The sequence below is a fragment of the Bombina bombina genome, chromosome 3 (genome assembly GCF_027579735.1).
Source record: "Bombina bombina isolate aBomBom1 chromosome 3, aBomBom1.pri, whole genome shotgun sequence".
Taxonomy (NCBI): domain Eukaryota; kingdom Metazoa; phylum Chordata; class Amphibia; order Anura; family Bombinatoridae; genus Bombina; species Bombina bombina.
Window position 1 is genome coordinate 804661377 of NC_069501.1, and position 16222 is coordinate 804677598.

At 38.0% G+C, this 16222-nt stretch overlaps 1 protein-coding gene across 4 annotated transcripts in view; it reads right to left on the minus strand.

Annotated features, from left to right (window-relative positions):
- Positions 1 to 16222, minus strand: part of HERC2 (HECT and RLD domain containing E3 ubiquitin protein ligase 2) — a 733063-nt gene that overhangs the window by 397708 nt on the left and 319133 nt on the right. For all 4 annotated transcript variants that reach the window (XM_053707729.1, XM_053707727.1, XM_053707730.1 and 1 more), the window contains exons 37-44: positions 9367 to 9559; positions 9061 to 9243; positions 7652 to 7836; positions 5743 to 5890; positions 5465 to 5661; positions 4937 to 5167; positions 4411 to 4549; positions 4055 to 4198 (exon numbers count right to left, since the gene is read on the minus strand). In XM_053707729.1, coding sequence (XP_053563704.1) covers positions 4055 to 4198; positions 4411 to 4549; positions 4937 to 5167; positions 5465 to 5661; positions 5743 to 5890; positions 7652 to 7836; positions 9061 to 9243; positions 9367 to 9559 — 1420 coding nt within the window. The remainder of the gene's footprint in view (positions 1 to 4054; positions 4199 to 4410; positions 4550 to 4936; positions 5168 to 5464; positions 5662 to 5742; positions 5891 to 7651; positions 7837 to 9060; positions 9244 to 9366; positions 9560 to 16222) is intronic.

A 16222-nucleotide genomic window follows, 5' to 3' on the forward strand; every position in this document is an offset into this window, starting at 1 on the left:
GATTGACTTTTATTTAAAGTAGCATCAATGCAATTAGTACATAAATTTCTATTGGGCTCCACTTTGGCTTTAGCACATATAGCACAGAGATATTCCTCTGAGTCAGACATGTTTAACACACTAGCAATAAACTAGCAGACTTGGAAATACTTTTCAACTCAATTTACAAGTAATATGAAAAAACGTACTGTGCCTTTAAGAAGCACAGAAAAAAGTTATGACAGTTGAATAACAATGAACCGGAGAAATTATAAATTCAAATTCTTTCCGGTAAAAACACAATTTAGCAAAGGATTGCTCCCATAGTAATGAATAACAAACCCTTACATAGCAGAAAAAAAGTACATAATAAAAACGTTTTTTATCACAGTCAAAGCACAATCTCACAGGTCTGCTGTGAGTGATTACCTCCCTCAAAATAACTTTTGAAGACCCTTGAGCTCTGTAGAGACGAACCGGATCATGCAGGGAAGAAAACAGACTTGTGACTGAATTTCTGATGCGTAGCAAAAGCGCCAAAATAGGCCCCTCCCCCTCACACACATCAGTGAGGGGGATCAGTAAACTGTCTTAAATTAAATAAAACTACCGCCAAGTGGAAAAAACAGTGCCCAAAACAATTTTTCACCCAGTACCTCAGATAATTAAACGATTTAACATGCCAGCAAAACGTTTAACATCAATAAATGAAGTGTCATTAGAAAGCCTGTTGCTAGTCGTTCCCACTGCAAGTTAGGCTAAAAAAATTTTATGCATACAGTATTATCCCAGTGAAGTACCATTCCCCAGAATACTGAAATGTAAATATACATACATGACAGCCTGATACCAGTCGCTACTACTGCATTTAAGGCTGAACTTACATTATATCGGTATTGGCAGTATTTTCTTAGTCAATTCCATTCCTCAGAAAATAATAAGCTGCTACATACCTCATTGCAGGTGAACCTGCCCGCTGTCCCCTGATCTGAAGTTTACCTCACTCCTCAGATGGCCGAGAACAGCAAAATGATCTTAACTACGCCGGCTAAAATCATACAAAAACTCAGGTAGATTCTTCTTCAAATTCTACCTGAGAAGGAACAACACACTCCGGTGCTGTTTTAAAATAACAAACTTTTGATTGAAGATATAAAAACTAAGTATAATCACCACAGTCCTCTCACACATCCTATCTATTAGTTGGGTGCAAGAGAATGACTGGGTGTGACGTAGAGGGGAGGAGCTATATAGCAGCTCTGCTGGGTGATCCTCTTGCACTTCCTGTTGGGGAGGAGTTAATATCCCAGAAGTAATGATGACCCGTGGACTGACCACACTTAACAGGAGAAAGCCGCTGCAGTAGTTACAGGAATTATGCAGGAAGAGAGGAAGAAGGACTATCCTCATTACCCTATGTTAAAGAATCATCTTGAGCTACATTTTTAAGTGTCAATGGATGGTCTTTAAAATGCTTAGATGTTTTAGCACACTTTACACATAAATGCAATGGGGGTACCGCCATGGCTTTTAAACATAAAGAACAAGGTCTATCGGAAGTCTCAGACATGTTTGACAGACTTATACAGCACTACAATACAGAAAAAATCACTTTTTGAAGAAACGTTACTGTGTCTTTAAATAATAAAAAGCACACTTATTCCAAATCAGCAAAAAACATCCGATCTTTATGAAAATTTCACCACATAATCCCAATGCTTTGAAATTATTGCACACACATTTTTAAGTCAATTAACCCCTTATTGACCAAACCGGAGCAAATTGCAGTAAACAACCGGTTTAACACACTACAGCACGGTGTCACAGTCTTTGCTGCAGCCCTACCTTCCCTTAGGGTTATTTGTAGCAGAAATATAAGCCTCCTTGATGTCCTCCTGCACTCTCAGGACTCTACACATGAAGCTGCATGAGCTATCTTGAAAATCAACTGCGCAACTGAGGCGCGAAAATGAGGACCCCTTCCCCTTCAGTCCAGAGTTATGGGGCCTTCCTAAGTCAGACTAGGCGTCTGATAATATGCCAGGCGAAATAAAAAAAAAACCAAAAAGTGTGTACAACGTTTCAAACACTTAAATAAATATAATATTCCATCAATAAAATAATCGATTTAGCCCATGATAGTGTCTACCAGTATTTAAGCCCTTAACTGAAGCCATCCTTCAATACTGTGTTTCAGAAAATGGCTTACCTTCCCTCATGGGGATCGCTGTCAGCCTTCTAGCATTACCAGGTCTTGTTAGAAATAAAATGACTGAGCATACCTTAAGCAGTTAAGCCTGCAAACTGTTCCCCCCAACTGAAGTTCTCCGGTACTCAACAGTCCTGTGTGGGAACAGCAATGGATTTTAGTTACAACATGCTAAAATCTTTTTCCTCTCAGCAGAAATCTTCATCACTTTCTGCCTCAGAGTAAATAGTACAAACCGACACCATTTTAAAATAAACTCTTGATTGAAGAAATAAAAACTACAAATCTAACACCACAAACTCTTTACCCTCCCGTGGAGATGCTACTTGTTAGAGCGGCATAGAGAATGACTGGGGGGGCGGAGCCTGAGGGGAGCTATATGGACAGCTTTGCTGTGTGCTCTCTTTGCCACTTCCTGTAGGGATTGAGAATATCCCACAAGTAAGGATGAATCCGTGGACTGAATACACCAAGTAAGAGAAAACAAAACAAAACACGTTGGTCTGAGCAGTAACCAAGCAAACCCCCACCCTGAAGAATAAGGTACACAAAGACCAAGGAACAATCCGAGGGGATGCCATTATAATGCAAGACAGACAGAATCAAGACTTATGCAACTGTGAGGTTATTATCACCTTTCTTCAAAGAACAGACGCTATCTGGAAGGAGAGAGTAATATATAGAAAGGAAGATAACTTCTCAAAAAGGCTTAAAGGGACAGTATACTGTAAAATAGTTTTTCCCTTAATGTGTTAACAATTGCTTTTTTTACCAACTGCAGAGTAAAAAATGTATGAAAATTAGCTTTTTAAGGTTTATTTCTGTATATTAAAGCTCAGATTTTGTGTTTTGAAGCCACAGCCTAATAAAATAGGTTGAGCTTGTAGGTATAATCAGATCTCATTACTGTATCACATATACCTGCTTCTTTATCTAATATCTGTCCTTAAAACAATCACCAATACTTTGAGAGAACAATGGAAAATCAACATTTTACTACCTTATCTCTGCTTTATCACACTGGGAGTGTAATTTCTTCTGCTGGCTGTGTTTACAAAGCTTATCTATAGCTGGTACGCGCGGCCACAAACTTTCAGAATAGGTGGGGATACCACATGCTAAATTAACAATTTCAAATGCCAATATAAGGGTAAAGGAGCTACTTGTAAACAATTTAATACACTCCAGCAGGTAAAGTGGATCATTGGGAACAAATTAAAGGGGAGAAAATTTTTGAGTAAACTGTCCCTTTAAGGCAAATACACCACCAGAACATATTAGGACACAACAAGGGTATTTGCAGAGCTTATAATATATGGTTCATGTTTGAATTGTATTTTGAACAGTGCTTTATAATATATTGGTGCATTATAATGGTTAATAAGGGTATGCAAGTCTTATTCCTAAGTCAAATATAAACTTTCATGATTCAGATACAAATTTGCTTTGTTCTCTTCTTCCAAAAAGCATACTTGGGTAGGCTGAGGAACAGCAATGGACTACATGCAGGAAGCTGGTGATTGGTGGCTGCACATTGTCTCTTGTTATTGGCTCACCAGATGTGTTCAGCTAGCTCCTAGTAGTAGTACACTGCTTCAGTTAGGTTTACTCTTCAACAAAAGATACAAAAAGAACGCAAATTAGATAAAAGTAGTAAAATGTTCTTTAAAATTGAATGTTCTACCTTACCTAAATCATGAAAGTTTAATTTGTACTTTAGTGTCCCTTTAAATCAGTGTTCTAAATTCCTGATCATTTCTATAAATGTCTTAACATGTTTGAGAGTATGTGGCAAAAGGTTTATTCACTATACTACAAAGTGAAATGATGGAAGAGACCATCAACCCAGTGAACAATAAGTCATACCAGATATGATTAGTCCTGCTTCTTGAACTGATGGCTGAGATAGGATCTGTCTCAACCTATCCTGATGAGAAAGAAGGGCACGGCCAGCTTTCAATATATACAGTTTTAATTGTTGACACCTCAACCTGTCCAGATCCACTTGATCTGTAAAAATTAAGAAACGTATATGTGCTTAGTAGTACAAAAATATTGGTATAAAACATGTATCATATAAAAAGCCTACACTAAAAAAATGAATAAAGCAAAGTTTAAATGTCCAACAGGAAAATAACAGGAAATTACCCATAACCTAGCAATGAAAGAATGCATGGTACTTCAAAATAGAAGAAAAATTATCAAAGAGTTTGAAATTTCACCTGCAATCCCGTGACTGAGAGACTTCTTTAGCCTGTGCTTTTCTAGCTTGCACCCTGCCAGGTTTACAAGCTGTGCCCAGACAGTCAGCATTGTGTCCGTGAAAGGCAAGTTATTCACATTAAATTGCACCACGGGTAACTAAAATGACAAAAGAAACAAAAAAGCTCTTTCAAATAAGACATAACAGTATTTAAAACATACAATCCTATTGTTCTACAAAGGTTTACAAAGCACCATAGATTAGAACACTGAACACCTATCCATTCTAATTTAGCTCAGTTTGATCCATCTTCCAGGAAGCTATGTAATCCCTTTAAAACCAAACACATTTTGTTCTATAAACATGAAGCAAAAGAAAATTGCTTGGATGTAACATTAGTAAAGTCAAACACATATCCTTAACCACACCTATTACATTTAAAATACAGTTTAAAAGAAAACATTTTAGTGAATGAATATACCAATAAAGCTTGTTGGGTATTTTTAGGTACCACTTTGATAGTGGCATCATTTAGGTTTACTTACTGGGTTTAGTTGATTCAAAGCACAGACTCTGTTAGTCCGCATTTCATGGAACTGTACACTTATCTTTCCCTTAGGAGTGATTCGTGTAACAGTGCCCTCTCCAAACTCATCGTGTACTACTTGACCTCCCAGACGCAAACGGCTGTCTATGCCCCCAATAACAGCAAGTACCGCCATAAGACTGCCTACTTCAGGACCTTCAGAATCAGGAAAGTAGTCTTCTAGAACCACCTGATTTTAAAAGGAGAAAAAAAATATGACATGGAAACAAAGCTCGTGTAATTCCAGGGTTTATTTAGCCTACAAAGCATTGTTAACATGGGCTTTTAAAATGTCCTTTTAAAAATACTGTATGTGGGCCGTATACTAGTAACTAATATTTTAAGCTTTAGCTGTATCTTTTCCTTCCTATTATAAATCCAAAACAGAACAACACTCACTATTTCATATTGGTATACACATGCATAAAATATTATTTCCTTGACATGTCCAACATAAGCATTGCTTTTGCTTATTGTTTCTCCTTACCATATCAATACGTTTTCCTTCAAAAATGCCAGTTACAGAGTTTAGCTGGGAGTTTATGTATTTGTTTATGAGACTATTCCACTGATTGAGTGAATGAAGAGTGCGCAGCAATGCTACAATCTCTTCTGCTAAAGTGCTGCTGTGAGTTGCAGTGAGAGATGCTTGAGGTCTTGCTTTCCGCCTTCTCAAGGTAGATTCTTTAAAATAAAATAAAAAATCATAGCTCATTAACAACATGGAAAGTGTTCATTTGTTTAAAGTGCTGGCACACAACATACCTCGAAGAAGAGGGATATCAGAAGAACAAGTGCTCAGAAGGCTGCCCAGGAAGCAAAAAAGTTTTTCAACAAGAAGTTTCATATCCCTTGACCTTTCATTTTTGTCCCATGATGGAAGAACGGCTTGTAACAGCCGGACAGCAAGAATCTAAAATAGTATTAAAATATAGATTCTTAGAAGGAACACTTTTACCACTTGGCATTTAGCAAGGAATAAAAAGACACCACTATTTAGGTTATCATGGCAACAGAAAACAAACACAAAATGACATCTAGAATAACATATTAATATTTAAGAAATTAAGTATGAGCAAGTATAGCTTAAAAAAAAAAAAAAGCTGACAGCCAGGTGTAGCAGGTTCAATCTGCGAGGACAGGAAACCCAGTTTGGATACTGAGAAACGTGTTGTTGTACATAGTTTGTGTTTAATAAACACTTGATTTTAAGCAACTTGCTACTTTATAATCCTTTGGTGACTTAAAGAGACATGAAACACAAAACATGTATTTCATGATTTAGATAGAGAATACAACTTTAAACAACTTTCTAATTTACTTCTATTATCTATTTTGTTACATTCTCTTTGTATCATTTATTAAAGGAGCAGCAATGCACTACTGATTTCTAACTGAACACATGGATGAGCCAATGACAATCAGAATATACAGTATATGGAGCCACCAATCAGCAGCAAGAACCTAGGTTCTTTGCTGTTCCTCAGCTTAACTAGATAAATCTTTCAGCAAAGGATAACAAGAGGAGAAAGCAAATTAAATAATATAAGTAAATTGGAAAGTTGTTTAAAATTGTATTGTCTATCTGGATCATGAAAGAAAAATTTGGGGTTTCATGTCCATTTAATCCCAATACCTGACAGTTTGGAACAGAGAGGTAGATCCCCAAGGGCAATCAAACACTAACCAATTGTGAGGGGAGATTGACCACAGCAATCTGTGCTTTATGTGCCTAGAGGAGAGTTTTACCGGACAACTCTAAGGATCCGGTCTGCCCAGTCTGCACTACGACTTAGTGCTTTACCAAATGTGAGTGTCTCATATTCAGCTTACTATCTAAGATATTTCTTACACAATTACGCTATAGGGCGCCTTCTCTACACTTTTTTAGAATAACCTGGAAGTGGATGGCCTTATACCTCGAGGAGAGCAGCCTACCTGTTTAACATACACACGTATTTGATTGGACTTTATATGAGGTGTAGTACATATGTATTTTTGTGTACACTGTTACAATACTGACCATGATAGTGGGTCTAAGTGTCCAAATTGATATTTGTTACTAACACTTTTTTCCACTGGTTTATTTATATATACTGTTTTCACCTTATGGTGTCATTCCATTTTTTTGTTTCTTTTTATGTTTGCTTTGTTTTAACATATTTGTTTTTATTAAAGAAGCACTGTTTGATATCCCTTTAAATTCATGCTAAAAATTAATATAGCGGTAAAAGATCATCCAAAGAAAAGTGATATTGTGGCATTATGTTGTTTACATTGTTCACCACAAGAGTGGTGGCAGTCAGCAATATGTGTACAAATATGCACTTCCTGCTTCTAAGCATAGATTTGATTCATATTTTCATTAACTTTTTTTTTACTTTTAAAATATGCTTTATATATATAATAGATTTGTAAGTTTAATGTCCTTTTAAAATCACTTCTGAGCATTCTGTTAGATCTAAGAAAAGGTATAGTAGTGAAATGTTTTTATATCAAAGTAAGACACAGCAAATTTGGATTTTATTAGTTAATTTTTCATTACAATATAAACAAATGCTATAGATTTAATATTGTGCGGTGGTATCACTGGCATTTGCCGTTTACATCATTTACACATATGCTGAGAAAGGTTAAAAAGGAGAAGCAATAATGTAACACACAACAGATTTACCTGTCTCTGCAACGAAGCAGCAGTAAAAGATTCTGGTCCCTCCACAATTTTCATAAGGAGTGATATCCACTGTGGCATACTAAGGGTACTGCACATCTGGGGCATAAGTGCAACACTACGTATAAATCCCAAAGTACACCAGTTTCTGTGCTGCTCCTTATATACCACCTTATTAGCTGGAGTCACTAAAGGACAGAAAAAAATTACACACACACATATCTCTCTATATCTATATCTACTGTATATATATATATTTATACAAATAGCTGATAACATTTTATTCATAGTGAGCACAGCATTCAGGCTCCCAAAATATCCCTTACTATTCTAATAATCTTAACGGTCAAATGGACAGTTGAATAGCTTAATGAGAACTACATAAAAAGATGCCCATAGGTTTTTCCTCTATTTTTGTAACACAGGAAAATCATTTGCAGATATTTCAGACTGATAACGCAGATTACATTAGGCATTTACAATTATATATTAGTGACAGTTTGTATGAGGATGCCACACAACCTTTTTAGATTAAAAAAATATATATGCATTTCAGAAATACAATTTCATGTTTCTTTCTTTTCAAAAACATTAAAAACAATAAACACTTCATGTTGCTGGAGTTTGATTTTTGAACATTCTTTGTTACCTTAAACGCTATCTTCTTAGCTTCAATAATATTTTTGAACAGGGCTATCCACATAACATGGCAACCGGTATAGACCAACTAATGACAGCCTAATGCGCAGAAAATACTTCTCTACCTCACATTCCATTAAAGGGATACTGAACCCAAATTGTTTCTTTCATGGTTCAGATAGAGCATGCAATTTTAAGCAACTTTCTAATTTACTCCTATTATCAATTTTTGGTTCAGCACCCTGGATAGTGCTTGCAGATTGGTGGCTGCATTTAGCAAACCAATAAGCAAGCATAACCCAGGTGCTAAACCAAAGACGGGCCAGCTTGTAAGCTTACATTCCCGCTTTTTCAAATAAAGATACCAAGAGAACGAAGAAAATTGATAAGCTTCTTAAGATTGCATGCTATATCTAAATCATAACAGAAAAAAATTGGGTTCAGTATCCCTTTAAAGCAAGCTTTAATTAAATACTGTAGCTGAGAATTTTCTAGAATCAACTCATGTAGAATCAAGACCATTGTCTTAAATATATTACAAACTTATTTCTTATTTTTCTTTAGATACTAAAACATGGTAGATGATATGGATTATATAGGTAAACACCCTGTTGTGAAGCTAACCCAAGAGTTAACATGACATGAAATATGTACAGAATAAATTAAACTAAATAAGATGTCAAAACATGTCCATAAAGTGTATTAGAATAACAAGTATTGTTTTGGCATGCAGCCAGAGTAATTATCACAGAGAAAGTAACACCAGCACTTACTGGTTTTGTCCATAGTGCCACTCTCCACTAACATGCGCAGCAGACCACATAAGGTTCTGGTAGTTTCATTCTGCATGACTTCTGCATTCACACCCGCGGAGAGGCACAAGTTCTGAAGCAGGGTCACTGTGCTCATCAGCATCATTGAGGTAGGATGAAGGTTTTTGTCCACTTGCTCTCCTTCTGAAACCAAAGAGAGAAGCTAGAAATATTAGTTTGAGTAGTACAAGGAAGTGTGTTTTACAATAATAATATCATAACAAAACATAAAGAAAGAAAAAGTAGGTAATGAAGTTCAAAACTGACCAGAATCATCTTCTGTATCTGAATCATCTGCCATGGGTTGAGTAGCAGGTGGGGGCTCAGTCAGCTTGAGATCATACTTCCCCTCTTTTCCCATTCTATAAGAATTTGTGCTTCCCGTATCCCACTGAACACGAATCCAGCCATCCTCCCCGAGTTCTCCAATAACACGTCCTAAACCAGGGGGAGGACCGTCCTTTAAAAAAAAAAGCAAAAAAAAATGCAAAAAAAAAAACATATCTAACTTAACCATAGGAACCAGTAAAATGGAATAACACAGGCTACTGATATAACATGTAAATGAAGCAATTCATAAATGTTGATTGCAAATAATAAACTAGATAATCGCACAGTAACCATTGCTGTTTGTTATGATTCATTTTATATATATATATATATATATATATATATATATATATATATATATATATATATATATATATATATATATATATAGTGTGTGCGTGTACAGGAACGAGTAGCGCTCAGAACAGGGCAAAGTTTCCAAAATGACATATGATGAGAGTTGATGAAGGAAGAAACTCCAGGCAGGACTTATAAAAGATAAAATCCAATCTTTATTCGAAAAGTAAAAAGACGTTGCAAAAACATCTAAAAGAGAAAAGCCAGCAAAGAAAAACTTACCCTCAAAGAATTGTCTGACAACGAGAACATCATAATAAGGCCATCAGATAAGGGAGGCAACGTAGTGGTCCTTAATAGGTCAGACAATTGGGTGATAAAAATATATACACTAGACTTACTGAGAATCCAACAAATAAATACATTTCAGAAAGAAATTATAAGTATCATTAAATATGCATCTCAGAACAGCATCATTACACAGGCAATTGAGGAGAAAGTAATAGTGCAACATCCTGTTACACCTATATTTCATCACTTCCCTAAAATACACAAAAATTTCCTATGCCCGCCAGGGAGACCAATTATTGTGGGCATTGGGTCATTAAATGAAGCATTGCCAGAAATTGGAGATACTGTCTTGAAGCCATTGGTCTGTCAACTACCTAGCTATATTCAGGATACCACTTCTTTCATTAACAAAATTAAGAACATCAGATGGAAATCTAACTATAGATTAATGGCAGTGGATGTCACCTCACTTTATACGTCCATCGATCATCAGAGGGGCCTTATTGCGATTGAATTTTTTATTGACTTAGTCTGTAATTTTGAGGAAGCAACCAAAACTTTTCTATTGAGAGCAATCAAATATCTACCGACGCATAATTTTTTTATGTTTCAGACTGAGTACTATCTCCAGAGACGTGGGACAGCTATGGGGGCTAAGTTTTCCCCCTCCTATGCCAACCTGTTTATGGGTTGGTGGGAGCTGTCCTACGTCTATGGAGATAGTAATCCCTTTAAGGCCATGATAATTCAATATTATCGTTATATTGATGACCTCTTTTTCATCCTGGACTGTGATGATAAGAGTAGCAGACGATTTCTGCAATTACCTAAACTGTAACCAATGTGGAATTGAATTTACAGGGGAACACAGCAATGAGAGTGTTGTCACTATCACCCAAGGCCTGCGGAAGCATGTCCCCTGGGATAGATGATCCAGCGACAACCACCATAGAAGAGAGTCCCTTGTCTCCTGATCTAGAGTTATTTGAGGAGACAAATTTGTATAATCTCCATTCTACTGACTGAGCATGCTGATAAGACGACGCCTGGATCAGAATATCGTCCAGATAAGGCACTACTGCAATGCTTCGTGGTCTTAGAACCGCCAGCAGGGACCCCAGAACCTTTGTGAAAATCCTGGGAGCCGTGGCCTGACCGAAAGGAAGGGCCACAAACTGAAAATGTTTGTCCAGAAAGGCAAATCTCAGGAACTTGTGATGATCTCTGTGGATTGGAACATGAAGATATGCGTCCTTCAGGTCCACGGTAGTCATAAATTGACCCTCCTGGATCATTGGAAGAATGGTACGAATAGTTTCCATCTTAAAAGATGGAACTCGGAGAAACTTGTTTAGACTTTTGAGGTCTAAAATAGGTCGGAACGTTCCCTCTTTTTTGGGAACTACAAAGATTTGAATAAAACCCTTGTCCCTGTTCCTGTATTGTAACAGGACATATTACCCCCATGGAGGAGAGATCTCTTACACAGCATAAGAACGCCTCTCTTTTTATCTGGTCTACAGACAATCGTGAAAGAAGAAACCTTCCTCTGGGGGAGGAATTTTTGAACTCCAACTGATACCCCCTGAGACACAATGTCCAGTGTCCAGGTATCCTGAACATCTCTTATCCAAGCCTGGACAAAGAGAGAAAGTCTGCCCCCTACCAGATCCGGTCCCGGATCGGGGGCCGCCCCTTCATGCCGACTTGGTAGTGGCAGCCTGCTTCTTGGACTGCTTACCCTTGATCCAAGACTGGTTTGGTCTCCAAGTGGACTTGGCTTGTGAATAGTAGTTTGCTTGGCCAGGGTAGATATAGCCCCCTCTACTTTAGGGACCGTCTGCCAAGAATCCCTAATAGCGTCAGCTATAGGATACATCTTTTTAAATACAGGCGAAGGAGAAAAAGGAATACCTGGTCTTCCCCATTCCTTTGCAATAATCTCTGAAGTCCTTTTAGGAACTTGAAAGACGTCTGAGTAAGAAGGAACTTCCAAATATCTGTCTAACTTACTCAATTTTTCTGGCGGGACTATGATGGAGTCACAGTCATCCAAAGTAACCAACACCTCTCTCAGTAATAAACGGAGGTGTTCAAGCTTAAACCTGAAGTAAATCACATCAGAATCAGTTAAAGGGACATTAAACACTTTGAGATGGTAAAATAAAATGATAAATTGTATATAATAAAACAACTCTGCAATATACTTTCATTATTTATTTTGTCCTCTTTGCCTGTAATTCCATTCTGAAATTGTGAGCTTTTCAGTTCCTGTTAGAAATGGAAGTGCAGAACACTGTTAAATCCAGCACAACCATTGGCTGCACACTCTAGTGACCTATTTATAACTGACCCTAATTGGCCACAGCAGAGAAGGTAACACAAGTTACAACATGGCAACTCCCAGTGTTTTATAGACACTAAAAATTTACACTTATTTTGTCACTTTTTAAACAACTAATGAAACTTTAAAAAATACATCTACAGGTTAGTCATGGACTAATCTTTTCTTTGAATGCATCATTCTATCTAGCATTTATTTAGTGTTTAATGTCCCTTTAAGGGCAAAGCACTCCCTGCTTCAGAGAGTTCACCCTCAGACAGTACCTCCGTACTTTCCAACTCAGAGCCCCTGGAGCGTGCATCCGCAATCGCAACCATGGAATCAGTGGCATACGTTCCCACATAGGTGTCCCGTCTAGTACGCTTGCCCTGCGAAATAGGGAGGTTGGATAACGCATCAGAAAGCGTAGAGGACATCACTGCAGCAATTTATTTTAATGTAAATGCTGCAGACACTGGGGAAATACATGACCCTGCTTGTGCGGGCGTTAAGGGCTGTGACGCTTGGGGAGAAAGTTGCGGCATACCTTGCATCTCATCTATAGACTCCTGAGAAGCATCTGTTTAGGCAAAGGTTTATCACAAAAAATGTGGTCCCTATAATGTAAGGCTCTCTCACAACATGAAGGACAAAAAGGAACTGGGAGGTTCCACTGGGGCATTCAAACACATAGAACAAGTTACAACTTGGATGTCATCTGAATCCATAATAACAGCAGTAATGTACAACAATAATAATGTAGTTAGAAAGTTGTCAGTAGTTAAAGAGAACCTTATTACAAGTACACTGTCTTGTATAACAACAACTGCAGCAAAAATTGTATTGTCACCAAGCACCTCGCCTCAACAGCTCTGCTGAGGCGCCTACCTGCCCCCACGGTCCTCTGACCACTCCTAGGAACAATCCGGAGCAGAGCCTTTAACCGCTTGCTTTAGTCACAAACCATGCGGTCTAGGCGTTACTTGCGATGCGTCTCTATCAACCGGAGACTTCTGGAGTAAGAGAAACTGCGCGGCAATTACTGGAGAGCACGCCAAGTCAAAACTCCGCCCATCGTGGGCGTTGTCAAATCCCATTAAACCCCGGGAAAATATCTTAGGCAAAGGTTTGATGTAACCGCCAAAAAAACAGTGAATTACCAGCCGCAAAACCGGAGTCCAATAATCAGACTCTGCAACATATCCCAGCGTCAGCCCAAAAAATAAAAGCATTTAGCAGCCGCTCCTGTTGTCTAATAAAGAGTAAGGCTAAATGCTAACAGTGTCCCAAGTGTACTCTTATTAACACAAACACTCTGACACATATAGCCGTGTTGGTTAACATCCCCCATGAAAACCACACTCTAAAAATAGGGAAGCCCTTTACTAAGAGCCCTGGTTCCCCAAATATGAAAGGAGTACAGCCAGTTCTGAGATATGCCCAAAAGCCCCAGAAATGAAAGACTGCACTTACCTTAATGCTGAGTACCAGCATGACGAGTCTCACAGTGTAAAGAGGTCCATTTGCTCCCTCCTTCAGCTCTGTGAACACAGAAGGGCCTTAGTTAATACTCTCTAAGACCATCAACATAAGGGCAGCACAAGTATGGGAGGCGCAGTGAAGCTAAAACCCAACCAGTTCCCATTGCTTTAAAGCCACCTGTAGCTCTTTTCTAGAGGCTGACAAGGAATACGGCTACACCCTATAGAAAAAACTTAATTTATGTAAGAACTTACCTGATAAATTCATTTCTTTCATATTAGCAAGAGTCCATGAGCTAGTGACGTATGGGATATACATTCCTACCTACCAAGAGGGGCAAAGTTTCCCAAACCTCAAAATGCCTATAAATACACCCCTCACCACACCCACAATTCAGTTTAACGAATAGCCAAGCAGTGGGGTGACAAGAAAGGAGCAAAAGCATCAAAATAAGGAATTGGAATAATTGTGCTTTATACAAAAAAATCATAACCACCACAAAAAAGGGTGGGCCTCATGGACTCTTGCTAATATGAAAGAAATTAATTTATCAGGTAAGTTCTTACATAAATTATGTTTTCTTTCATGTAATTAGCAAGAGTCCATGAGCTAGTGACGTATGGGATAATGACTACCCAAGATGTGGAACTTACACGCAAGAGTCACTAGAGAGGGAGGCATAAAATAAAGACAGCCAATTCCGCTGAAAAATAATAATAATCCACAACCCAAAACAAAAGTTTTAATCTCAATAATGAAAAAAACTGAAATTATAAGCGGAAGAATCAAACTGAAACAGCTGCCTGAAGTACTTTTCTAACAAAAACTGCTTCAGAAGAAGAAAACACATCAAAATGGTAGAATTTAGTAAAAGTATGCAAAGAAGACCAAGTTGCTGCTTTTGAAATCTGATCAACAGAAGCTTCATTCCTAAACGCCCAGGAAGTAGAAACTGACCTAGTAGAATGAGCTGTAATTCTTTGAGGCGGGGATTTACCCGACTCTACATAAGCATGATGAATCAAAGACTTTAACCAAGACGCCAAAGAAATGGCGGAGGCCTTCTGACCTTTTCTGGACCCAGAAAAGATAACAAATAGACTAGAAGTTTTTCTAAAATCTTTAGTAGCTTCAACATAATATTTCAAAGCTCTTACTACATCCAAAGAATGTAAAGAACTCTCCTTTGAATTCTTAGGATTAGGACACAATGAAGGAACAACAATTTCTCTACTAATGTTGTTAGAATTCACAACCTTAGGTAAAAATTTAAATGAAGTCCGCAACACTGCCTTATCCTGATGAAAAATCAGAAAAGAAGATTCACAAGAAAGAGCAGATAACTCAGAAACTTTTCTAGCAGAAGAGATGGCCAAAAGGAACAGAACTTTCTAAGAAAGTAATTTAATGTCCAGAGAATGCATAGGTTCAAACGGAGGAGCTTGTAAAGCCCTCAGAACCAAATTAAGACTCCAAGGAGGAGAGATTGACTTAATGACAGGTTTGATATGAACCAAAGCCTGTACAAAACAATGAATATCAGGAAGAATAGCAATCTTTCTGTGAAAAAGAACAGAAAGAGCAGAGATCTGTCCTTTCAAGGAACTTGCAGATAAACCTTTATCCAAACCATCCTGAAGAAACTGTAAAATTCTAGGAATTCTGAAAGAATGCCAGGAGAATTTATGAGAAGAACACCAAGAAATGTAAGTCTTCCAGACTCGATAATAAATCTTCCTAGACACAGATTTACGAGCCTGTAACATAGTATTAATTACTGAGTCAGAGAAACCTCTAAGAACCTCTAAGAATCAAGCGTTCAATTTCCATACCTTCAAATTTAATGATTTGAGATCCTGATGGAAAAAAAGGCCTTGAGATAGAAGGTCTGGTCTTAACGGAAGAGTTCAAGGTTGGCAACTGGCCATCCGAATGAGATCCGCATACCAAAACCTGTGAGGCCATGCTGGAGCCACCAGCAGCACAAACGAACGTTCCATTAGAATTTTGGAAATCACTTTTGGAAGAAGAAGAACTAGAGGCGGAAAGATATAGGCAGGATGATAATTCCAAGGAAGCGACAACGCGTCCACTGCCTCCGCCTGAGGGTCCCTGGATCTGGACAGATACCTGGGAAGTTTCTTGTTTAGATGAGAGGCCATCAGATCTATTTCTGGAAGTCCCCAGATTTGAACAATCTGAAGAAATACCTCTGGGTGAAGGGACCATTCGCCCGGATGTAACGTCTGGCGACTGAGATAATCCGCTTCCCAATTGTCTACACCTGGGATGTGAACCGCAGAGATTAGACAGGAGCTGGATTCCGCCCATACAAGTATCCGAGATACTTCTTTCATAGCCTGAGGACTGTGAGTCCCACCTTGATGATTGACATATGCC